At 54.6% G+C, this 23,087-nt stretch overlaps 2 protein-coding genes across 12 annotated transcripts in view; one reads left to right on the forward strand and one right to left on the reverse strand.

The window, feature by feature from the left end:
* Positions 1 to 20,707, forward strand: part of RUSC2 (RUN and SH3 domain containing 2) — a 49,777-nt gene extending 29,070 nt beyond the window's left edge. For 6 of the 11 annotated variants that reach the window (XM_035309730.1, XM_035309732.1, XM_035309731.1 and 3 more), the window contains 11 exons: positions 2,652 to 4,730; positions 6,169 to 6,942; positions 7,458 to 7,658; positions 8,515 to 8,658; positions 9,679 to 9,755; positions 11,750 to 11,924; positions 12,812 to 12,917; positions 13,882 to 13,928; positions 15,430 to 16,405; positions 16,653 to 16,826; positions 17,009 to 17,705. In XM_035309730.1, the coding sequence (XP_035165621.1) occupies positions 2,759 to 4,730; positions 6,169 to 6,942; positions 7,458 to 7,658; positions 8,515 to 8,658; positions 9,679 to 9,755; positions 11,750 to 11,924; positions 12,812 to 12,917; positions 13,882 to 13,928; positions 15,430 to 16,405; positions 16,653 to 16,826; positions 17,009 to 17,189 (4,827 nt within the window). In that variant the 5' untranslated portion in view covers positions 2,652 to 2,758 and the 3' untranslated portion in view covers positions 17,190 to 17,705. Of the gene's footprint in view, positions 1 to 2,071; positions 2,236 to 2,255; positions 2,419 to 2,651; positions 4,731 to 6,168; positions 6,943 to 7,457; positions 7,659 to 8,514; positions 8,659 to 9,678; positions 9,756 to 11,749; positions 11,925 to 12,811; positions 12,918 to 13,881; positions 13,929 to 15,429; positions 16,406 to 16,652; positions 16,827 to 17,008; positions 17,706 to 20,697 lie in introns of those variants that run through there. The other 5 variants (XR_004746106.1, XM_035309735.1, XM_035309734.1 and 2 more) reach the window with 5 other exon arrangements.
* FAM166B (family with sequence similarity 166 member B) lies at positions 18,828 to 21,644 on the reverse strand. Its single transcript, XM_035309793.1, has 6 exons — positions 21,577 to 21,644; positions 20,883 to 21,100; positions 20,487 to 20,639; positions 19,811 to 19,861; positions 19,240 to 19,449; positions 18,828 to 18,916 (listed from the first exon to the last, which is right to left on the reverse strand). The coding sequence occupies exons 1-6, from the start codon at positions 21,642 to 21,644 to the stop codon at positions 18,828 to 18,830; spliced, it is 789 nt and encodes a 262-aa protein (XP_035165684.1).
* Between the last annotated feature and the right edge of the window lie 1,443 nt (positions 21,645 to 23,087).

Here is a 23,087-nt window from a genome sequence, read left to right on the forward strand (position 1 = left end):
GCAGCAGGCCCCCTTTGATATTGGACCTCACAGCCTCGTGCTGGGAGCAGGGTATAGGCACAGGCAGAGATGCTGCAGCATCTGTGACCGTGAACCACAGCTGCCACCGACACCAAATAGCTGGGCAGTGCTGCATGTCGCAGCCAGAGCTGCAGAGGGACAGCCGGGAGTGCGCAAGCTCCCTTGACATTTTGCTGTGAAATGTCAAAGTGTGCCTCTGCAATCCCTGTCCTCCCACAGCAGCATCTGCAGCGACGTGAAGCACGTGCTGCTGGCAGGGCTTGTCAGCAGATGTGTGCTGGTGTTCCAAGCAGCCATTTCCCAGAAGCAGCAGAGGCCCCGTGCCTCAGCAGTGAGGTGTTCGGTCTCGTGGTCTGTATCCTCAGAATGATGCCTTTCAAGCTGTCGCATGGTGGCAACGCTCAAAATACAGCAAAGCCAAACGGAGAGACGCCACCTAATTGTTAAAACCAGCTACGAGGGTAGTAATGAGGGAATGGGAGGATCTGAATGAGCAAGAAGGCACTGGGGGACCAGGGCTGGCTTTTTCCCACAGCTCTGGGGGAGACACCGGATAAACAGGGACTCCCGCTGCTACAAGTACCATCAGTGGTGCACAAGGTTCAAAACAGGGCACGAACGCTGCCCAAGCTGTTGAGCACCAGTTTCAGCGTGTGTGTGCCAGGCACAGAGCCAGGAGCTGCTGTTGCTGATGGTGGTTCTTAAACAATGTGGTCGTGGGAATCTGCGAGGTACGAGATCTCCTCCCAGGAACCTGACTGAGAACAGACTCATGCCTTTCAGCCACTGCAGGGCTGTGGGAAGGGAGCCAGAGGAGTGGCTGAAAGGGCAGTGAAGGGTGATATAAGCATGAGGAGAGTATAGGTGGGGGGAATTTAGAGCCTTATGACAATCCACTGAATGTGGTCCAGGTGACCTCTCTACTTCAGAACCTAGACCTGTCTGAAACATCCCAGCAGAAGCAGGTGTGAGGGTGTGTGTGCCCCTCATGTGGGTCTCTGGTAAGGTCTAGCCTGATCCACAAGGCTTGTCAGCTCCCTAACACTAGTGTTAGTATTAGCTTTTACATCATTGGGTTTTTACTGTAAACACCAGGTCTGTTTCCATCTTTCTATGTTTTTTTCTGCCAACACTTCCTGTCTCTGTAAGAATCTGTACTATGCGTGGGAGGAAAGTACTTCTTTTGATCAGCTTTATTTTAGCATTTTTTAATTGCTATTCTTATGCTGTGAAGCTGTAAGAACCGAAGCTCCTGATCTTCTTCCTGTAGAGCTGTCTCATTACTTACACTGTTGCTCTGACTTCACTTATCCTGCATTTCTCAATTTCTTTTCTGGGCTCCCATGTGCCTTTGAGGCTCTGGTCCAAATCCATTATCAGCTCATAGTCACACACACTGGGTTGATGTAGATAAAGACTTAGATACCATAAAAGTCACTTTTTTAGAGGCTGAAGGTTCCTGGTGGCAGCAGACCCAGGGTCCTGGTATCTAGAGATCTCAGTATGTAGTGACAGGGTGCACTGGGGTTGCCTGGATGGGATGTGGGATGTGGATTGCTGACCAGCGGTGTTTGGGATGGGGATTTCAGAACTAGGGACCGATATCTGAGAGCCCTAACTCCCCTCAGCATCACCCTGGGTCAACATTGTTTTCTGGTTTCTCCATCTCCTTGGTGCCCTATCTGCTCCCCCTCCCCCGCCCCAAACTTCTCTCCATTGGTTTCTCTGAAGTGCAGAAGGGAATGCAAAAGGGCTGCTGCAGCAGTACTGCTGTGAATTACAGTAAATAATCAGATAAGCAGGTAAGTGTCACACACAGAGTGACAGAGCGGTAGGGGTCTGTGAACCAAGCACCCAGGACCATAAGAGGAACCAGTGTGAGATGAGGCTTAGGTTTGCAGAAGGCAGTGTGCTGCATGGCACCTATTTAACCATCAGCAGCTGCTCCCCACTGCCTCTCTGATGGAATCATCTACTCCTTTTCACAGAAGATGTGCTTAAGTAGTTGCATACTTTGGCTCTCTCCCTGGGCACCATTAAAAGAGTTCAGGACTTCATGGGGCCTCCTGGGTTTTGGAGAAGGATGGTTGTTGCTGCTTTCCTGTTCCAGTCTGTTCCTGCTTTCCAGTTTGTGCCCGGACCTCTGTCTTTCTAGTGCTGCAGTGCAGTGAAGGGTCTTGTTTGTAAAGGAAAGTTGAGGATACCTAAAGGCAGGTAAAGACATTGAATCCAATGTGAGAAGATGGGTTGCCCTCATCAGAGTGCAGCTCCTCCTTTCAGACCCTGTGCTCTCTGCCTGCTTTCCTGTGAGCCTGCAATGCCATCAGCAGTTAGGTTTTCATTTGACACAAAGCCTGTGACGTCTTTTGACCACTTGAGCAAAATCAGTTATCCCAGGTAAGTCTGAGAGGGGTCATCTGGAAGCACAAGCATTGTTCCTGGAGTCCAGAGAGAGAGGCACATGTTTGTCTCCCATTGTAATGCTTTCCCTGAAGAAGATTGCTCAGGTAGTTGTGCTGACAAGGACCACTCTGTTTAGGTCATGAAGTCTTCAGTCGAACCAAGGATGCTTTAAATACTCCCTGCCTTTCCTAAGAAGTGACTTTCTTTGTGTTTTTGTCTCTCTCTAGGTATCTGAACTCCCCCATGAGAAGTGTCCTACCAGCCTCTCATGCACAGCCCTACCTGCCCATGGGTAGCACCAACTTAACTGATGTCCTGAAGAGCATTCCTCACCATGGATAGTCCACCAAAGCTGACTGGCGAGACGCTGATTGTCCATCACATTCCCCTGGTGCACTGCCAGGTTCCAGACAGACCGTGCTGCTCCGTGAACAAAAGGACCAACCCCTTCTGTCAGCCAGATCTCAGCGTTACACGGACCTCTGGCCTTCCAGAGAGAGACCTCTCACAGACCGACTCTTTGGTGTACAGCAGCTTTCTCCAGACCTCTGAAAGCTCAGCAGAGGCCTCAGACAACAAAGAAGGCAAAGCAAGGGACTTGATTGTCCCTAGTGCCAGCAAGCGACACAACCCTTTCTTACTGAACGAGGGAGAAGACCTCAGCATCTTTGGGGATGACTTGGGTCAGAAATCTTTCCACCTTCACAACTCCCTTGTGGCTGGCAAACCTCCCTTTCATCTGCACGAGCTAGCCTTGCCTCCTTTCCGCCTCCACGACTCCAACCAAATTGTGAAATCCTGGAACATGGCCAGCCGGTCCGGTGTGGTAGATGGGCAGGAGGACAAAATCAGCAGCGACGACATCCAGAAGAGGAACAACGCGAACCGGTGCCACCAGGCCACCGAGCGCATGGAGCTGGATGAATGCAGCTGCCATCGCGGCAGCTCCTCCAGCTTCTCCTTTGATGGTGGCGACCAGGAGTGGAACCAAAACACAGGTGAATCACTGAGGAATCAGGATGCCCTGCACAGCCGGACGTGCAGCTGTTCCAGCTCTGAGCTCCATCGCTGTCGCTGCTACAGTTCGTCAAGTCAGTCTGAAGTGATTGACCAGCAAATGGGCTACATCAGCGACTCTTCCTGCAACAGCTCCGATGGGGTGCTGGTGAACTTCAGTGCTCTCTACAACAAAATGAACGGCCATTCTCGATCTAACCTGAATTCAGCCAACCTGTCCTGTGACTCTTCCTTCTGCAGCCACTCGGACACAGGAGCATTTTACCTGGATTTGCATTCATCGCCCACAGAATCCAAGATGTCATGTGAGTCGCATCACCCAGAGAGTTCAGGGAAGGCGTGTGAGTGTCACCACTCCTCCTCACCCGTCCTCGATGCTAACTGCAACTCCTACCACCTCCACTGTGAGCCTTGCACTTCAGAGAGCTCAGACCTCACTGCCTGCTTCCAGAGCCAAGCACGGCTCGTTGTGGCTACTCAGAATTATTATAAGTTAGTCACGTGTGACTTGTCTTCCCAATCATCCCCCAGCCCGGCAGGATCTTCCATAACTAGCTGCTCGGAAGACCACACCAAAGGTAGCCCAGCCCAGCCCACTGAATACTATCTTTTTAGAAAGCCTGACCTGAGACAAGAAGAAAGCAATGTGGAGTGCAGTGAAGAGGAGACAAAGGGAGAAACCACGCAGAACATGATTGAGGGCCAGGTCTATGTGAACGTGTCGCCACCTAACCTCAACACAAGCCGGCAGCGCTCCAGGAGCTATGATCAGAACCTGGACAGGAGTCCTAGCAGCAGGCTGGGCTCTCTGGAGCGCATGGTGAGCTGTCCGGTCAAGCTGAGTGAAAGCCCAGCGATACCCATCCAGAGTTCTCCCCCGAAACGAGTGACATCTTTTGCCGAGCTTGCTAAAGGCAGGAAAAAGAACGGCACCTCCCCACCGCTCCGGTCCAGTGGCGATTCCTCCTTGGAGTTCTCCCCTATCCCTGAGACGCAGCGGGATTGCCCAACCTTCCTTGAAGAAAGAGCTCGCCGCAGCCAGAGTCTTCCACCCATGCCTTTTGTCCACGGCCTGAACCGGAGCTGCGAGGGCTTCTGTTTGAACCACCCTTTTGGGGACAGACAGGCTTTGTGCTCCACCAAAGACTCGGGCTCCACTGAGACCGTCCCCAGTGGGCACGGGGCAGGTGAGCAAGCCTCTCTCTCCCTGCTGACGGAGGCAGATGCCAGCTTCTCAGGTAGCTCTGCCAGTGGCCACGGACAAAGAGATATTAGAGCCCGAGCAGACGGTAAGGAGCCAAACTAGGCATAGCGGAGAAGTAACAAGAAAAGCTTTTTGGGATCAGAGGGGAGCAGCAGAGGAATGTGCATGGCAATGAGACCAGAGCCTGCATAGTTCCCTGGTCTACTGGTCTCTGGGACAAAGCCCTGCTGTGCTTATTGCAGACCCAGATCAGTGCAAGTTGCTTGTCCTTCTATTTCTTTAGAAAGCTGAGGTTTTGTGCAAACCTCTCATATCATGTAAGGGAGGATAAGCACTCAGGGTCTGTGCAGCTTGGAGGATTGTCTCATTCTGACTCCCTTTCAGGGCACTGTACTCCCCCAGCCTGCCCTTAGCTCCCAAGACAGATTTACAGAGCCACGTTCCCAGCAAAGGGAAGGGAACCACTGGGTAGTTTTTAGACTTTCTGTTTTGGATCCATATGGGGCAGAGGCTGGCATAGCCATCAGTCCCCTCTTGATGCAGGTCTCACAGAGATCTGTGTCTGCTTGCACTTACAGTATGAGCCCTGGTGAGATTAGAGGAGCTCTGTGTGTTTGCTGTAGTGTCCTGGCCATTTCTTCCACAGTGCATAGGCCTGCAGCAGAGGTTCCCCTGGAGGAGCACGTGGCCATTACCAGGGTAATTGCCCCAGCTGCCTCGGTGGGAAAGTCTGTAGCACCTGAATTGTTTTCCACACTGAAATTGGCATTACATGTCTCCATCCGAGAGCAACATGCAAGCCTAGAGGGTCTGATAAGGGACCAGAGGGAAAGCAACTTCTTCTAAAGGCAAGCTATAGGGAAAGAGGGCTGGAACACCCCTGGGGAGCAGGTAACACTGAGGGGGTCTGCTTGTGACAGGTCCTACAGGCCCTCAGCATCTTTGTCCTGGGATTTGCTGTGGGCTGGAGGAATGGCAGGGATGTGTGCCAGGACCTGCCAGGTCATGCTGGGGTGCAGTGTGGGTGGCCATCAAGGAACCTGGTCTGCCTGGTCAGGCGTGTTGTGCACTGTGCACACAGTAGATCATATTTTAGCTGTGTCCCTTGGGATGTGGCCCCATCAGGAGCAGCAGGCGTGCATGAATAGTTGATCAGCTTGGTGCACACCCTTAGGAAATCCTTGTCCATCATTTGCTGGGGCAGACTAATTTTTCCCAGGGTTCGAGGCTTCTAACTCTGCTGCGGGCCTGATTTCACTGAGTATACGTGGGGCTGGTACAAGGAGAGGGAGGAAGGGAGCTGTGTGCTTGGGGGAGAACAGTTACAGCAGTTACATGTCCTTACCCTGGCAGCTCATGTAACTGGTTCACACTTGAACCACTTTGCTTTTGTCAGTGGTACATAGCTCATCCTCTTCCTCCCACAGCTGAGAGCTCATTCCCTTTTGCCTATGACCCACAAAGCTCATGATGATTTTCCCTTTGCCTATCCTCACGAGCTATTCCCCTTTCTCTCCCCAAAGGTGGTGGCACAGACAGCAAGCCTGTGGTGCGCTACAGCAAGGACCAGCGTCCCACGACTCTGCCCATCCAGCCCTTTGTTTTCCAGCACCACTTCAGCAAGCCGCCCAAGGCCCGTGCTCTGCACAGCCACTTTGCCTCCAGCCTTTCTCAACTCTACAGCTTGTCCAGCAACCGGCCTGCCAGCCAGCAGATCTCCTCCAATTCCCAGGCCTCTGCCACCTTGGCAGAGCAGGCAGCAGGGAGCCAAGCCCACAGCACACTGCTGACCCAGCGCTCAGTGGATGGAGCTGCCTCCCTCAATGATGGCTGCATCAAGAAGCCAGCCCCGGAGACAACTCGGCCGTCCCCCCTGGGCAGTTATTCTCCCGTGCGATGCAATGTGCCTTTCTTTCAGAGCGTGGACTCCTCTTCCTCACCCACCGCAGAGAGAGCTGGAGAAAGCCAGCCTCCCAGGAGCAGGTCCTGCCCCATCTCCGCCAACCTGCTTCCTACCAGGTCTTCCCCTGCTGTCAGTGCCATGCCCTCCCAGGTCACCAAAGCCGATGCCCTGAGGCAAAAGGAGAACCCCAGGCTGGTTCCCAAGAAAGAGGCACCGCTGGAGCCAAGCCCACCGCTCTCCGAGTACCGACTCCACAGTGGGTCCCTCCTGCCCCTTTCCCTGGGCAGTGCGCCCATGAGCCGAGGTGGAGCCCATGCAGATCCCCACTGGAGGAGTGGCAGTGAGACCAGCAGCTCTGGTCCCCTGAGCGGCATGGGAATGCGGCCCCTCAATGGTAGGTACCCAACCACCAGGACATGCTGGTGGGAAACATCTCCGGCTCCCTGGCTGTGGCTGCCCTCTATAGTACCTCCCTTCCCACAGCAACAACCTGAGCCAAATTCTCATCAGGCTGCTGCAGCATCCAGCAGCCCTTGTGATCACTGCCTGCAAAAGAAAGTTGTGCACTAAGAGCATGTTCCTCCAGTCCTGGCTCCTACACAGTGTCTCCTGGGAGGGATGCTGATCCTCCAGCTCCCCATGCTGGGTGCTGGCACCCTAAACCTGCTCCCCCTGTGCCTGCAGCCACCAGGCCGCTTGGGCTCCTGCCCTGCTGTGCCAGGCTGTGGCCTCCACCTCCCCCTGTGTATATGTGCTAACGTCCTGAAATGCTGCCAGACTTCAACTAACTTGCTGTCTCTCTCTCTCTCTGTTCTTCCCCCTTCTCATCCTTCTCTCCCCGTTTGCCCTCCACGTCCTCCTGTCCACTCACGTCCTCTCTTTGGGTGCATGCTGCCTGCGGCGTTGCAGCGAACCACCTCTCCCCTCAAGCGCTGAAGTGGCGAGAGTACAGGCGGAGAAACCCCCTGGGCCTGGACCGCATTTCAGGGCTGCCCGGCTTAGCTGGCAGCCTAGACAGGAGGCAGCAGGAGCCCCGGATGAACCGGGGGAACCCCATCTTTGAGTTCCCCGGCACCCTCAACGCCAACAATTTCCACTGCAAGCTGAACGGTGCGCACTGCCCTTCTGCTGGGGGTCTGGGGGTGACCTTGGGCTCAGGTACAACATCCCAACTAAGCCTGGCCTCGTCACTGCTCTGCCAGCTCTGAGCAGGAGGGTCGAGGCATCTGCTCACAGTGGGGCTGAGGGGTGCAAGAGGAAGGTGAAAATTGCTTTACTGGTTGGTACAACGTGTGGAGCCTCCCTTCTTCCCCGTGAGCTGGGAACAGTCAGGCCTGGCTCTGGGCCAGATTGAAGGGCCAGCTCAAACCTCAGCAAGTGCTCCAGGCGTGTGTCCAGCTTGAGGTTCATGTCTTACACGAGGGTTGTGCCCCTTGGAGATCTCATGTCTGTGTCCCAGTGGCTGCCCATCTGCCCCAGCATCTCTCACATGCTAGATGTTGGGCTGTAGCTCAGGACTCCTGCAGAAGAATCCCCATGGAAACAGAGCCCATTGCAGGGGCCAGGCAGAAGGCATGTTGCTTATTGCCTGTCAATGCCTGTGAGAGACAAGTAGGGATTCTCAGTCTGCTCTTCTTTTGACCTACTTGCATCACTGCTGGGGCTACCTGCACAGCAGCCCTGAGAATCTGCTGCAGTAAGTTTTTCTTTAGCACCAGCCCATGCAGGTGAACCTCCCGCAGCATCTTCCAGTGCCTGTGGGTCCCCAGCAAAGCTGGAGCTGGATGTGGGGTGAGCTGCAGGGTTGAACATGTTGCGAAACAGTTCTGGTAGAGTAGCAAGCCTTGCTGTCCCAGTCTTGGACAGAGAGATGGGAAGACTCCTGCTGGTGCAGCCTGTTTCTGGGATAAGCAATGTGGGAGAGGCTTTGGGGCTGACCCTTCTCTCCCCTGTTTTGGCCCTGCAGGACAGTCCATGAGGCAACTCCAGCTTACCTACACTGACTTCTTTCCTGACTACTTCTCACTAGCTGAGAAGCCCCCAGCTGAATTCTGCCTCTCCCCTGATGGCAACACAGAGTCCATCTCTATCGACTTGCTGCAGAAGAAGGGTGAGTCCATGTGTCTCTTGTGGCAGTGGAGGAGAATGTGGCGTAGCACAGCATAAGTCAAACGGTGCTTCTCTCTCTCACTTCATTTCTGTAGAGATAATAGTTTCTTTGCCTGCTCTTCCCTGCTGTAGCATCATAACTAGATGTCCCCCCTGGACTACCAGGTGTTTCCACAACATCTTCATGTGTTCTCTGTATGATGAGAAAGGGCCTTAAGTCCACAAGAATGTGTGAAGGGAGCAGGCAGGCGTGGGAGCATGGCCCTAAGGCAGGGCATGCAGCCACCCCATCTCAATATAAAGGGTAGACCTCTGAATCTGTGTGGTGCTGCAGATGTTAGCCTGAGTGTGTGATGTAGTTAAAAGGTCTGTTGGGTCCTATGTGGTGAAGCCTTTATATCAAAGGGTGGGAGAAAGTGATTGGATCCATACTAGATGCATACTTGGGGACAGGCTTGTGGCAGCTGCCTCTGTATCACGTTCAAGGCAAGGGATGTGCAGAAAGGTCCCTATGCCCTTATCAGTTATGTTTTGGTGATTCCTAGAGGGCAGCCTTCCCCTCTGTCCCACTTCTGTTCTTGCATTGTGCTGGAGCAGATGTCAGATTACCCACCACTGGCTTGTTAGCCCCTGCCGAATGCATGGTTTCCACCCTGTCATTGCCTCAGACCCCATTTCTGCTCCCACAGGGGATGGTGCAATGAAGGTGATGTTCCATGTCCCTTGGGAATATTTGACAGGATATCTTATCAGCCACTTAACGTCTTCAGCCACTTCTAGAGCTTGCCTTGCTGCCAGGCTGATGCGTGAGTGTTGGAACCAGCAGGGACAGATTTGCTGAGGAGTTAGGACAGACTTTACATGCTTCTGGCAGAGATGAGCCATGAGCTGATCATGTCCTCAGAGAGACTACATGTGCTGACACAGCCTGGAAATACCCCTGCCTGATTTCTTCATGAAGCATTTGGTCTGGGTCTGTCCTAGAAGCCCCTGGGGCAGCTGTGATTCTCTTTTCCTCTAGGTCTGGTGAAGGCAATCAACACTGCTGTTGACCTGATTGTGGCTCACTTTGGAACCAGCAGGGATCCAGGGGTGAAGGTAAGTCTTGCTTTCAGTATGTCTGCTCAACATCATGAGTGATGTAGAGAGGATGGAGAAATACTGCCTCCCCATTATTTTCCAGTTCAAAAACTAAGAGGCATCAAGTGAAGCTAGTAGTACCAAGAACAAAATAAAGAAACCTGATGTTATGTCATGCAGTGGACAGTAAATGTGTGACAGTTCTTGCTGCATGATATTGGGCAGGCTAAAAGATTACGTGGGTTTAAGGGAAGATTGGAAAAATATGCGGAAGGGAAATTCGTTGATGTCTACTACACACAAAGGAACCATGTCCACCTTAGGTAGTCCTAGTTGTAGGCTGGGACAGCATTATTAAATGGAAGTATATATTTTTGCTCCTGTTTGACTGTTTCTTATGTACTTGCTTGATATACTCCACCTGGTAGAGAATACCAGGCCAGCTGGACCTCTGGCTGGATGTGCTCTTTTTTCTCATGTAGTGGAGAGTTATGTCTCCTTTCTCCGTCTGTCTCATAATTGTGTTCTGGAACTTGTGGCAGGGCACAGTACAGTGCCTTGATGTATGACAGGACTCGGTAATTATAAAAAAATGGATTAGTCATTGCCCATCTGGGGCAGGTGGTCTCTCCCTGTGGCACTTACCATACACCCACTGCCTTCAGAGTGCATCTTGATCACCCATGACTGTCTTTGGCTTGTGCTCCCCTCATTGTTCATTTCTGGACTAACACCAGCAGAGCAAGCTTGCTTGTTTGACCCAGACAGTGTTTTCAGTCCTGTGATGTTCATCATGTTTGTGGTGCATCCTCAAACCAGAACAGTATCCTTCAGCTGCAGGGACTCTGTAGCAATGTAGCACTGTCTGAAGATGACAACTTCCCCTGAAGTGCCATCCCCAAGGAGAAACTTGACTAGGACAGGTTCCAAGCCAATTCAGTCTTATCTCACAGCCCAGGGTAATTTATCCCTAATTACAATTGTTGCTGAGGCAGAGATTGTTGTACAGTGTAACTTGAGCTGTTTGGATTTCCACAGCTTTTTGAAAACTCCACTGTGAATTTCCTATGTCTGCTGTCTTGGTTTGGGGAATAACTGCAACATTCGCCCATTACTTTACTTGCCAGACGATGCTATGGTTTTGATCCGGGGTTTCTTTATGTGTCAGAGTGCCAAGGGCTGAGCATTCACCTGTCAAAAGGCAGCACCCATACATGATGCTCCCACGCTTGATGGATCTGGCAGGATTATTCCTGACCCAGAAGTTCAGTCTGAGTTCAGGCCTTTATGGACCCATGCCAACTGGCCAGTGTAATTCCAGCTCAGCTGGTAAAATCTGTGCCCAGCTGCCTTGGACTACCAACATGATGTGTAAGGCCAGGGCTGACCACTTTGGATTGAGCCTTGGCATCTCAAGGACTGCATGGAGCAGGATGTGTCCCTCTTTGCTGATGCTAGGCTCTTACATGCCTCCTCACTTCATCCTGGGTTCTGTCCAGCCATTTTCCTCCATCCTGTGTATTTATAGTAATCCCTAGGAATTATAGCTCAGCTCGTCACTGAGTTAAGTGTTCCTTAACCCCTCTGTCCTGGAAGTTCCTAGGTCGTTTGCTGCTTCCTGCTTCTAAAATAGCAACATGAAAATCTTCTTTGGCAGCAGGGAAGTCCCATCTCTTGTCTTCCTCCAGCAAGACAGTCTTGGTATACTCATGAGGAGAACTGGTTACCCCTTCTAACTGGAATATCCTCTTTCCAAGCTGAGATATTCTCTTCACAAGCTGTTGCCTTATCTCAGCCTGGGTCAGACATTTCAGGGAGCAACCCAGAACTGTTTTATGAGGCAGCAGGAATGAAGAGAAAGAGCCTGCCTGTTCCAGGAGCTGCTGAGTTTCATCATAGCCTGGGTATTGCCAGCTAGGTGACTAGTAGGCAGGTGGGCCTGGGATGTTTTCATGTGTTTGTACCATGTAGAGCAATTACCAACCCTCTTCCTGTTGCCTCTTCTCCCTTAGGCCAAACTTGGGAACAGCTCCGTGAGCCCCAATGTGGGACATCTCATCCTGAAATACCTGTGCCCAGCTGTCCGGGACATCCTGAGCGACGGGCTCAAGGCCTACGTCCTAGACATGATCATTGGCCAGAGGAGAAACATCCCCTGGAGTGTGGTGGAAGCATCCACCCAACTAGGTATGGAGGATGTGTGGTGATGCCTGTCGCTGTGTGGTACTGCTGTGCTGTGGCTGGGAGGTGCTGGGGAAGGTCCAAATCCTTCTATAACAGGCCCTAGCAATGAAAAAAGCCCAGACAAATAAATAAAATAAAATAAAATAAATAAATAAATAAATAAATAAATAAATAAATCTCTTCCCCTGCCACCCTGAGTTTCTGGGTTGTTTCTAAACTTTGATCTTTAGCCTCGCACAGTTGCAGGTGTAAGGCAGAGCTGTGCTCCAGCCTGATCTATAAGAATATTTGCACACACAGCTTGCTGCTTTCAAGAATGCCCATGTCACCTGCACCCTCTGCTAGTACCAGTCTGCACCCTGGATTGTAGCAGTGGCTACCATCCAGCAGAACTCCTTTCTGAGGTTACAGATGGCAGGCCCACCCTGATTTCTGCATCACAAAGAGCTTACAGCCAGGGCTGGGAAGCCTTCTAGCCTGTTTGTAGCTCGTCTCCAGCTCTGGGGTTCTCTCTGTGATTACAAACACCTCAAATTATAACCAACAACTGCAATGTTATTATTGCCTGGTGATTGTGAGCTGAGGGCCATGATTGTCTCTCAACTGTGGGAAACAGGTCCCTGGGGCACCTTCATGCATTGAAACTCTCCCAAAGTTTTGGAGTGACAGCCTGAGAAAGACTGCAACCCATCTCCTCTGTGGAGTCTCGCTGTTGGAATGGAGTGAACTCATCTTGGTGACTGGTGGAGGGTCATGTAGGCATGGGAGCTAGGCGTATTGTAGGCAGGGGAGCTCAGACACCTTCTGGCTATGCCTGAAGGCTGCTTCCTGCGGTGCTCTTTTGGCTCTGCTGACCACAACTAATCCCAGCATTTTGCTTCTCTCGACAGGCCCCTCTACCAAGCTGCTGCACAGCCTCTATAGCAAGATCAGCCAGTACACGGAGCTCACCAACCACAACATGAGGTTCAACGCATTCATCTTCGGCCTCCTCAAGTAAGCAGGCTCCCTGGGCTGACTGCATGACATTGTCCAAGGCTGGCAGAAGGTGCTGCTCCTTGAATGGAAGCAGTCACAGTTGACAATGAAAAGACTTAAGGAACCTGAAAAGCTGCTTCCCAGCTGTAGGTGAGGGAAGGAAGAAGCTGAGAACCTCAGGGAACACCAGAGGGATCAAAACCTGCCCCTACTAGGCCAGGACTGAGAAGGGCTGGCCCACTGAAGAACTCTGTCAGCTTATTCTGACCCCAAAATGCTAGGTGGGAAGAAGTCTGTCAGGATTCATATAGGGATTGACATAACATATGCATATATTTCTCCTGAAAATCCCTCTGACACTGCTTCCTAGGGCTGCAGTTAATCCCAGTGCATGAGTCTCTGAAAGGGAAATTGCCCTGGTCCAGGACCCAAGGGTGATCCTTCTAGTTTGAATAAAGAGTGTAAACACTAAGTGTTAAACAGAAAAAGTCAGTGGTGTTCTGTCTCTGCCTGCGACAGGATGAGTGCTGTTAGGATAGTACTTCCCTGTTCCTCTGCAGATGTGAGCAAGGCCTTTGAGACTGGTGATGGAGTCTCCAAGGTCTCCAAATATCGTGGGACCCCTAGGAGCAAGCTATGCCCTGCTCTCCTGGCCCAGGTTGGCCCAGCTTTCTTTTGCTGGCACAGGATGCCAGCATACTTTGGGCCACACTTGACTGCATGTTTGTAGTTGTTTTGCCACTTCCATGTGAGCACTTCTCAGCAGAGCTAAGCTCTTTATATAGGAGCTAAGTGGTGTGGAAACTTGCTGGGAGCGTGGCTGTTAGGGATTAGAGTTGCACAATGCCACATTGCAAAGCAAACAAGTTTGCTCCTTCACAGGCTGGGTGGCTGTGCTCAGTGCATGCTGATGGGAGTGATGAAGGGGACAAACTGATTTTTGCTTTTTCTCTTCTTCCCTGCCCATGTTCACTTCCTACAGTATCCGGTCCTTGGAGTTCTGGTTCAACCACCTCTACAACCATGAAGGTAAGTGGCAGTGGGCTGCAGAGAGGACCAAATTCTGCACATTGTGCAGCACAGATCTAAGCTCTGGGCCCTATTTTTCTCTTGGTGGTCTCTCAGCCTGTGCTGCTCCCCTCTGCTAGACTTTATTGCATTCCTGGTGTAGGTGTTGCTGCTCAGCTAAGGGAAGGGAGGTGGAAGTCAAAGCTCCATGTGGCTCTCTCCACCTGAGCTGTGGAGAGCCTGCCCACCTGTGTCCTTCCCAGCTGCAGCTGGTAGCCAAGACTATATCCTACAGTACAAATCCCTCAGTCTGCCCTCAGGAGACCAGATCTAACCCTCTCCAAATGTCTGTGTCCCCTGTCCAGTGCCTGAGAGCTTCGAAGTGTGAACACTTACCTGAAGCCCTCGAGGCATGTGAAATAGAAAGCAAAGCCTTAAGGCAAACTAACAGCAGATTTTCCTGGATGTATCTGTTGTTTTTCTTTTCAACCAGAAGCGTTTCTGGAGCATGTAGATAACCTAGCAGCAACAACCAAGCTGCCTGATGCCTAGAAGCCAGATGACTAAGTGCTAAGTGCACAGTGAGGCAGACACCCTTGACCTGCTGGGTTCCCTGAGAGTGCTGCTGGCTCAGTGCATGCCCAGCCCAGGGCTCCATGCATTGCAAGAAGTCCAGCCCAGTATCTTCTAGCAAGTTTAAGGGCTGACAGCAGACATTGCTTGGGTCCGTGTGTGCTGTCAGCACTTCGGAGCAGATTGCCTTTGCAGTGAGTGGTGTAACGAAAGGAAGCACCCTGTTTTTCTGGAGCAGAAGATAACCGTTGCAAATCTTCTGTTTCAAGCCATCATTAAGAACTGAAAGCGTGAGATGAGGCTGCCAGGTGGCTGAAGGCTAGGCATAGGGTTTGCAGATAAAGCGCAAATCATCTCTGCGGTGTAAGTTTGTTAGCTCACCGCAGACAAACAGGCACAAAGCCAATGTCCAACTCGGTCCTGTGAGTGACACCTCACAACAAAGCTAGTGGTGGGACAGTGCAGAAGTGGCCAAGGGAAGTGTAGGATGAATGCTGCAGGTAGGAATACTGTTCTGTTTTCTGTTAGGATCCGTGGTGCCGCCCAGCCAGATCCCTGGACAGGCTGCGTTCAGCTGTCCCTGACACCTCTCCCTGTAGGGCACTGGTACTGGCCCAGATCTGCAGCTCCTTGTTCATATCCAGGGGGATGGAAAAGAGAATCTTAATGTGTGACAGCCATCTCTGATGCTTTTAGTTTTCACTCTGCTCCTCTGGCATTTGTGACAGAGGTTGCTTGCTCCAGTCGGTAATCTGACAGGCAGGGGGTGGCTGCAGGAAGCAGGATCTGGGCCAGTTTGCCCAGTGCTCCCTGCCCCATTGTTGAGCCTCACACTGCAGCCACAGCTGTGACCAGAAACCAGTGCTCAGTTCCTTTCCCCAGTAACTTCTTGGTGGCTTGGCAAAGGTGGCAGGGGACTCTCATCTAACCACTGCCTCTTACCCTACAGATATCATCCTGGCACACTACCAGCCGGTGGGCTTCTTGTGCCTGTCTCATAGCGTGTGCCAGCCTCTGTTTGAGGAGCTCCTGCTCCTTCTCCAGCCTCTCTCCCTGCTGCCCTTCAACCTAGACCTGCTTTTTGAGCACCACCTGATGCAGATGGGCAAAGAGCAGCAGCAGCAGAAGGAGCTGCTGCGTGTCAAGCAGGACCTGCTGCTTTCCGCACACTCCACCCTGCAGCTGATGCGGACACGGGGCAGCAGCGAGGATCCCGATGGCTGCAGCACTGCCCCTGAAGCGTGCAAAGTGGGTGGCAGAGACGGTGGCGTGTCACCAGGCCACAGCCCTGAACAAGCTGCAAGTGAGAGGGTCAAGGGAGTGGGGGCGTCTTCTGGAGATGGGGACAGGGAGGAAGAGCGGAGGAAGTTGCGAGAGAGCACATGGGAGGGGAAGAAGGACAAGCAGGCGGGCTGGTGGTACCAGCTCATGCAGAGCTCTCAGATTTACATCGAGGGCTCGACTGAAGGCTCGAAGCTCATCCGTTATGAAAAGAAGAAGAAGGCATCGAGTGGTGTCCCCAGGCCAGCTGAGAGCCACAAGGCACCACCTCCACGTGAAGGTGTGGTGGAGGGTGCAGAAGCCTGCCCCATCACTGAAGGCATCTTGGAGGAGAAGCCCAAGGCCACCAGCAGGCCAAGTCCTGGAGCAGTGGAAGAGCCCCTGGAAAAGCCCCAGCAGGTACCAGCCGGGGAAGAGGTCAAGGAGCGGAGCTGGCCCTTCTGGATGGGCAGCCCCCCAGACTCGGTGGTTACAGAGCTGAAGCACAGCAAGGAGAAGGAGACTGGGACTAAGCAAAGTTTGGAAGCAGCAGCAGCCCCCCAAGAGGAAAGCAGCAGCAGTGTGTCAGAGAGCAGCCAGCCCATCAAGTGGGGACACTTGTTTGGGTCCAGGAAGGTGCAAAAAGAGCCCAGGCAACCTAACAGGTAGGGACATGGGTGGCTTAGGGCTGGAGGGGCTGGTTAAGATGGGCTCTGAGCTACACTGTGGTGGTACATCGGAGGTGAATAAGGACGTCTGTCATACCTGGTGTGTCTGGAGGATGCTGGGTCCCTTGGAAAGGAAATAGTCTGGGGGATGCGGTGCATGTTGTGTGTGATCCAGACCTCTAAGGCATGACCTTGCCATGAGAGGTTGCCTTCCCCGACACAACCTGCTTCTCTCTCCTTGCAGGTTGCCCTCCGGCTGGCTGAGCCTGGACAAGTCTGTGTTCCAGCTGGTGGCCCAGACGGTTGGGGCAAGCATGTGGCGAGAAGCAGCCCCTGAGCCAGAGCCCCCTCGGACAGAGCCAACTGAAGTGTCACCCGTGCCACGGCCAGCCCGGGGGCTGTGTCCCAACCCTCCCTGGTGAGCAGTGGCTTGTTGCTGTCCCACAGGGGCTGGGGACACGGTGGGATGGAGTTCACATGGGTCTGGATGTAATGTCAGGAGGGGTTTCTGCCTCCCCCCCCCCCCAAGTGGTCCCTGGGCTTCAGCAGCGTGAGCATCCTGTGGTGATCTAACCATTTCTCCCTTTTGTCTGCCCACAGCGAGGTGAAAGCCCTTTGCCATCACATCGCCACCGAGGCAGGACAGCTGAGCTTCAACAAAGGGGATATCCTGCAGGTCATCTCCAAGGTGGACGGTGACTGGCTGCAGTGCGGCCTGGGCTCCGAGAAGGGACTGGTGCCCATCATGTATGTCACCCACCCGGAGGACGAGGACTACTGACGTGGCTGGGAGGCCAAGCACAGTACCATGGGCTGCTGAGGCTCTTCTGGGGATGTCTACCCTACCAAGGGAACAGACACTGCTTCTTGCTAGTTTCTTACCTTTCTTGCCATTACAGAATACAGTAACCGTAGGTGGTTCCTTCTTGCTCCTCCTCGTGCAGCTGCCAAAGGCCAAACCGGCCACGGGGCCTTCCACGAGCTGCACCTCGTATTGCCAGGCATCGCCGTGCATGCAACCACACCGGGGACCGCCTGAGCCCCCTCCACCCCACGCCACCTCCAGCACCTGCAGGTGGTGGGCTTGTACATAGCAGGGATCCAAGCAGTCCCTGCCAGTGCGGCGCTGGCTCAGTTTCACTCTGGAGGGTGCAGGATGTTGGTCATCCCCTGCCGGGGGTGGCAGTGCATCCTCCAGCACCCCCGGTGTCATCATCACAGGGTGGGAGCACTGTGCACTGCCACACTGCCCGGCCACGGCCACAGGAGGGGAAATGGGGTGTGTGTGTGTGCAGAGCAAGGGTGTTTGGGTTGTGAGGAAGGCGCGTGGATGTTCGGTGTGACGTAGGTCCAGGTTGGGTAGTGCCACCCTGTGCGGAGCCGGGTGCTGCGGGGTGCCCCCACGCCCTCCACGCTGAGCAGGGAGCCAGTGCCTCAGAGGCCCTGGGATGCTCGGTGGAGGGGGGTGGGAGGGGAAGGGGTGAGGGCAGGGTCCCTGACAGGGCTAGGGGTGGGATGCTATTTGGAGACGGGGGCCGTGCTCCTGGCAGGGAGAGCAGGGGGTGCTCCCAGAGGGAGCAGGGAGATGGGGATGGAGGGTTGGGGGGGGGGGATGCTCCCCATGGCGTGGGGTCAGGGGTGAGTGTCGTGCATGAGCACAAGGGGTTGTTGGGGCTCCTCGGCAGAGGCAATGCCAGCCCACCCCTGCCTTGCCATGTTCTTGGGGTGGGGTGGGGGTCCTTGCCTGCCCACCGGGTGGGGGACAGTGTTAATGAAAGGCCGTGCCAGTATTTGGTGCCTTGGCCGGGTGGGTGCTGCTCACGGCATTGTGCCTGGGCTGGCTTCCCTGTGGCGAGGGGCCCTGGTCTTGCAAGGTTACCTCCTGCTTGTACATCGCTTAGCGGACGTTGCACCGTATTTAATTTGTATTTCCCCATTAGAACAAGGTGTCTCGCCTTTATTTATTTCTTTATTTATGATGCATATTAATAAAAAAGGTGCTGATTGAGGTCCCTTGCTCTGCAGCCTTTTGATTTCAGCCTGTCCCTGAGAAGGGCCGGGGAGATACCTGTGCTTTCTCCTGCCTCCAGCCACAGACCTTCAGAGCAAGATAGGTTGTCCCCTGATATCCTTGGCTCATGGCGGACCATGGGAGAGGGAGGAGATGGTCACCACCTGGCCAAGAGTAGTAGATCCAGTCTCTGTGTCATCCAGCGGTCCTTTCTGCACCCCTCCAGACAATCCCCAGGCCCAGGCTGGATGTGGCTGCCCCTGCCTGGTGTTTTCTTTCCCCGCTGTCCTGGGTGAGCCCATGTTCTTTTGTCCCTTCCCAGCTGTGGCAGTGCCAGAGTGCCTCGTCTTTACTCCCTGTGCATGCTTTCAGGGGCCAAGCAGCTTTCGGACAGCAGTTCACACCAGTTCAGTCCGGGATCTTCTTCTCCAGGGCGCTCAGCCCCAGGGCGTTGTGAGTCAGGTGTCCGTAGGTATGGCCAAACTGGAACTTGTAACCTGTGGGCAGCGGGAGGAGGTCCTGAGCAGCACAGGGAGGAGGTGGTGAGGGATGGGCTGTGGTGCTGGTACAATCTGTCCGCGAGGCTCAGAGGCTGTGGGCCACCTCACAGGGAATGGTTCTGGGGCATTGGCACTTAGACTGGCATGAGCATTGGACCCCAGCCCTGCGGGAGCAAGCCCCCAGAGCCCATCCCTTCCCCTTGCACCTCGGTAGCTCCTGGGAGAAGGGAAAAGCTATGCCTGGAGCACCTTTGCAACACCTTTTTGCACCCCAAAACTATGTTGTTGTGCACGAGGGAGGTGTGTGTCTTGGTGCTCACCTGGGACGTAGCCTGCGTAATGAGGCAGCAGACCCCTGTCCGCAGGGTAAGTCTTTCCCAGGGGTGAGAGAACCACACCGCCCTTCTCGGTCCTGCTCCTGCCGCCTTTCCTCAGGGTCATTTGGCTGAACTCGAGCAGGGCCCGGTTGGTGGTGATCGGGTAGCCTGTCCCGATCAGGAACCGGGCACGGGGCACAAAGCCCGTGAAGCCTGCATGGGTCAGAGCTGTCTGTAACAAGGGCTGCAAGCAGCCTTTAGTAGGCACCCCCAGCTCATCCAGGGGACACCCCATGCCCAACACCCCCTCCAAACCTCCTGCCTCAAAGGGGATGCGGAGATACCATCAGGACAGTGTCCCCAGACAGGGCAAGGGGAAAATGTGTGCGTATTTGGGTCTATCCTCACTGTGGAAGGATGACCCTAAAAGATGCTGAAGCTGCAAGGAAGATCCTTGTTTGGGGGTACAGGCAGACCCCAGCGGGGCTCTGCAAGTTGTGGCTATTAATGGAGAGCTTAGGGACCCTGCTTGTCCCCTCTCATCCCATCCCTATCCCCCTCCTTGCAGCCTTACCTGAGATGAAATATTTTTGGGGATCATCATCCTCCATGGAGTAGGGGGATCCTTGTGGCCGGAATGCACACGGCAATGAGCACAGGGCAGTGGCAGCTGCTGCTTCTCCTGTGTCTGGGTGGCCCTGGTGGCTACTTGGCTCAGGAGGGTCCTGGTGGGGATATTTGGGGTGTGAGTACTGCCAGGGGCAGGCTGAGCAGGGAGAGGAGCCTCCAGTGCTGCTGTGCCCTGGAGCTGGTCCCTGTCTGGGGAGGGAAACTCAGCCAGCCCCAGCACAGGGAGCTCAGCATCCTCCCAGCACCACTTTGGCTGGGACGTGGTGGCAGGAAGATGGATGTGGTTGGGTGCTGGTGGTGATGGAGGGAGGGGTGGGTGCTGGCGGCTGGCCCACAGCCTTGTGAGCACCTCCAGAGAAGACAGGAGCAAAGAGAGTAATGTCACATTCATAGATGCTGTCCTAAACACAAGCCCAGCAAACCTCCACTGTAGGAAACAATGCAGGACCCTTGCCACCAACCGAAGTCGTTCACAACCTCGTGCTGACAGGCTCCCCATAACAGCCAGCCCCTTGTCCCCCGGCCCTCCATGGTGGGTGTGCCCCATGTCCCCCTACCCACTGGGGACAGCCCTAGTCCCACAACATGATGCAAATTGGGTCCTGCCCATCTCACGTCACGGTCCTGCATGGGGTCCTGGCACAGCAGCCGTGTCCTCCGCACCTGCTCCTCGTGGGCAGACCCCAGCCGCTGCTGGGCGAAGCTGCTCCTGGCCTCCTTGCAGACCTCGGAGTAAGTCTTGGCGAAGAAGTGCTGGGCTCGGGGGATGAACCCTGGGAGCAGAGCATCCATCAGGTGGGAAGCAAGGGGGAGCCCAGCTTCGCGGCACAGTTCTGCTCTGAAGCAGTGACAGGGCTCTGGGGCCCAGCATTAAGCGGGGTAAGGGCATGGTTAGGGGGAATGGAAGATGCAGTGGGAGCAGGGACACTTTGTAAGGCTAAGAGCAGGGAGGGGGCGGCAGCACTGGGTGCTGGCACAGGCAGGTCACCACTCCAGGCGGGATGGCCTCCTCCTACCTGTATACCCAGGGATGGCCGTGCAGCTCAGGGGCTGAGCGCCTGCCCCCCTGCAAGCTCCCAGCCCCGGGGGCGTAGCACCCCAGCAGGACCCGTGAGCAGGCTGCAGCACCATCCGGTGGGAGCTTTGGACCGTGGGGCTGTGCAGGAGTGAGGACTTCAGCTCCACGTACGGTTTCCTCCCGCTCAACCTGCGGTGTACACGGTGATCAGTGTAGCTGCAAGAGCAAAGTGAGGGCAGGTGGGGGACAGTCCCAGACCTGTGGCACCGCCGTGCCTGCCCTGGCAGCTGACAGAGAAACACACAAGCTGACTCCCCAACCCCAGAGCCAGCCTCCCTCAAGGTGTTTGGGGTCCTTCAGTGCTGGGGACTGGGGGGTCCTGTGGCTGTGCCACCTTGCTCTGGGCTGCTGCTGCCTCCCTGGCATGGCTGTAGCTGTGCGGGGTTGCTATGGATGCCTGTACACAGCGTCCTGAGAGCTGTCGGCTCCCTTTCTTCCCAAAACAGAGAGAGAAAATCACCCTGGGTGGTGGAGCAGGGGCTGGCAGTGCCCAGGGAGCTGGGGAGCAGCAGCAGTGCCCTGTGGGGCTGGGGGAGTCTGGAGGGGGCAGAAAAGGGACACAGCCTGGACAGGGAGCAGTGCACAAGGACGCTGCTGCTTCCGGAGCCTGGTGCCCTGCAGCTGGTGCTTACCCAGGGATGGAGCTGGGGTCCGGAGGCATCAGGACCCGGCTCATCTGTGGGGCAGAGTCTGTGGCCATGGCTGGGTCCTCGGCTGGATCCCGGGCTGCCTGGCAGGGCTGGAGAAGTGTGGGCACCTCTCCGTGATGGCTGCAGGAGGCTGGGAAGGGAGGAGCCACCTGAGCACCAGGAACCTGCCCTGGGGACAGGCACAGAGAGGTGGGATGGGATGCTCATAGGGCAGGACAGGCAGCCCCAGGGTTAAGCACAAGGCCTGGGGACACGCTGAGCCCCACACAGTGCCCAGCCCAGCCCAGGCTCACAGGATCCCGTTCCTGGGTCCCTGTTGGTGTGACCCCGCTGGTGGCAGCACCCCGGGGTGCTGAAGCAGGAGCCTGCAGCTGGACATAGGATCCAGGGAGGAAGATGGGGAACCGAGCTCTGTGCAGGGCCGGGCTGAGGCTGGTGTCAGCCAAGGACTGCCTGTCGCAATGGGTTTTCTTTCCATGACCCTAAATAACCAACAAAGCTTGGAAAGTCCAGTGGCATCTTGCTCAGCTTCAGAAAGGGGAAATGCATGAAAAGCGGAAACTTGGGTAAGATGTACCCAAAGGAAGCAGCACTGTCCAGCAGCCTGTGCCAGGATTTATGGCAGCCTTTCAGGGCTCCCGGTATCAAAAGGCAGCGGGGCATCCGCAGGTCTAAATACTAGGGCCAGAGGTTATTTGGAACAGAGAGGTGCTCTTCAAAGAGCTGAAGTCATGGCGAGATGACACAAAACAGCATCAGGCAGGTGAGACGTAAAGATTTTATCAGTAAAATAAAAATAAAGAGCCAAGAGCCTGTAGAAGCAGACATCAGTCCTTTTTTTGCAAAAACACTTTGTGAACTGCACATCGGCCCCGAAAATCTGTGGTGCTGGTAGGTCAGAGCATGAAGAACTGAGAGGAGACAGCTCCTTATGGAAAAGCTAGGGGGGTCTTTGGCTTCGCCTCACCTGGGAGAGCTCTGGTGCCAGGCTGCGAGTGCTGAACTACTTACTGTCACCTCTGAGGGTGGCCCTGTGGCAGGATGCGGTCCTCAGTGCGGGAAGGGGATGAGACACGCTGCTCACCCTCCCAGCTGTGCCACGGATGCCACGCAGTGACAGCGGGGTGGCTGTGACACTTGCCAACCCGACAAGCCCAGCATCACCTGTGGTGTCCCAGGCGCTCAGACCAGGCCAGATGCTGCCTCTGCAGTTTTGGCTTGGCCTTGTGTAACCGGAGCACGCCTGGCGTGCCGCGAGGCAGCGGCGGCTTGCAACACCCCCTGTCCTCTCCACGGAGCCCGATTATGGGCTCCAATGAAGGGGAAGTATCAAGAGCAAGAGAATGAGCAAGTATACAGGGCTTCCCAGCAGCATGGGGGCCATGCTTCCTCTACGGGCACTTGAGGTTTTAGATGGGGTAATGTAGGGCTCTTGGGGAGGTCAGGCTGCTAGCACTGGGAGCAGGGCAAGGGAGGCCCCGGGGATGTGTTTT

The sequence above is a fragment of the Oxyura jamaicensis genome, chromosome Z (assembly GCF_011077185.1).
Source record: "Oxyura jamaicensis isolate SHBP4307 breed ruddy duck chromosome Z, BPBGC_Ojam_1.0, whole genome shotgun sequence".
In the NCBI taxonomy this organism is placed as follows: Eukaryota; Metazoa; Chordata; class Aves; order Anseriformes; family Anatidae; genus Oxyura; species Oxyura jamaicensis.

Excerpts from the sequence above, each read along its gene's own strand:
- FAM166B (XM_035309793.1), bottom strand. The coding sequence starts at position 21,644 with ATGGCCACAGACTCTGCCCCACAGATGAGCCGGGTCCTGATGCCTCCG. Across the intron at positions 20,640-20,882 it reads GGCCATCCCTGGGTATACAG|GGTTCATCCCCCGAGCCCAG; the intron begins GTAGGAGGAGGC and ends CTCTGCTCCCAG. Across the intron at positions 19,450-19,810 it reads CCAAAAATATTTCATCTCAG|GCTTCACGGGCTTTGTGCCC; the intron begins GTAAGGCTGCAA and ends TGACCCATGCAG.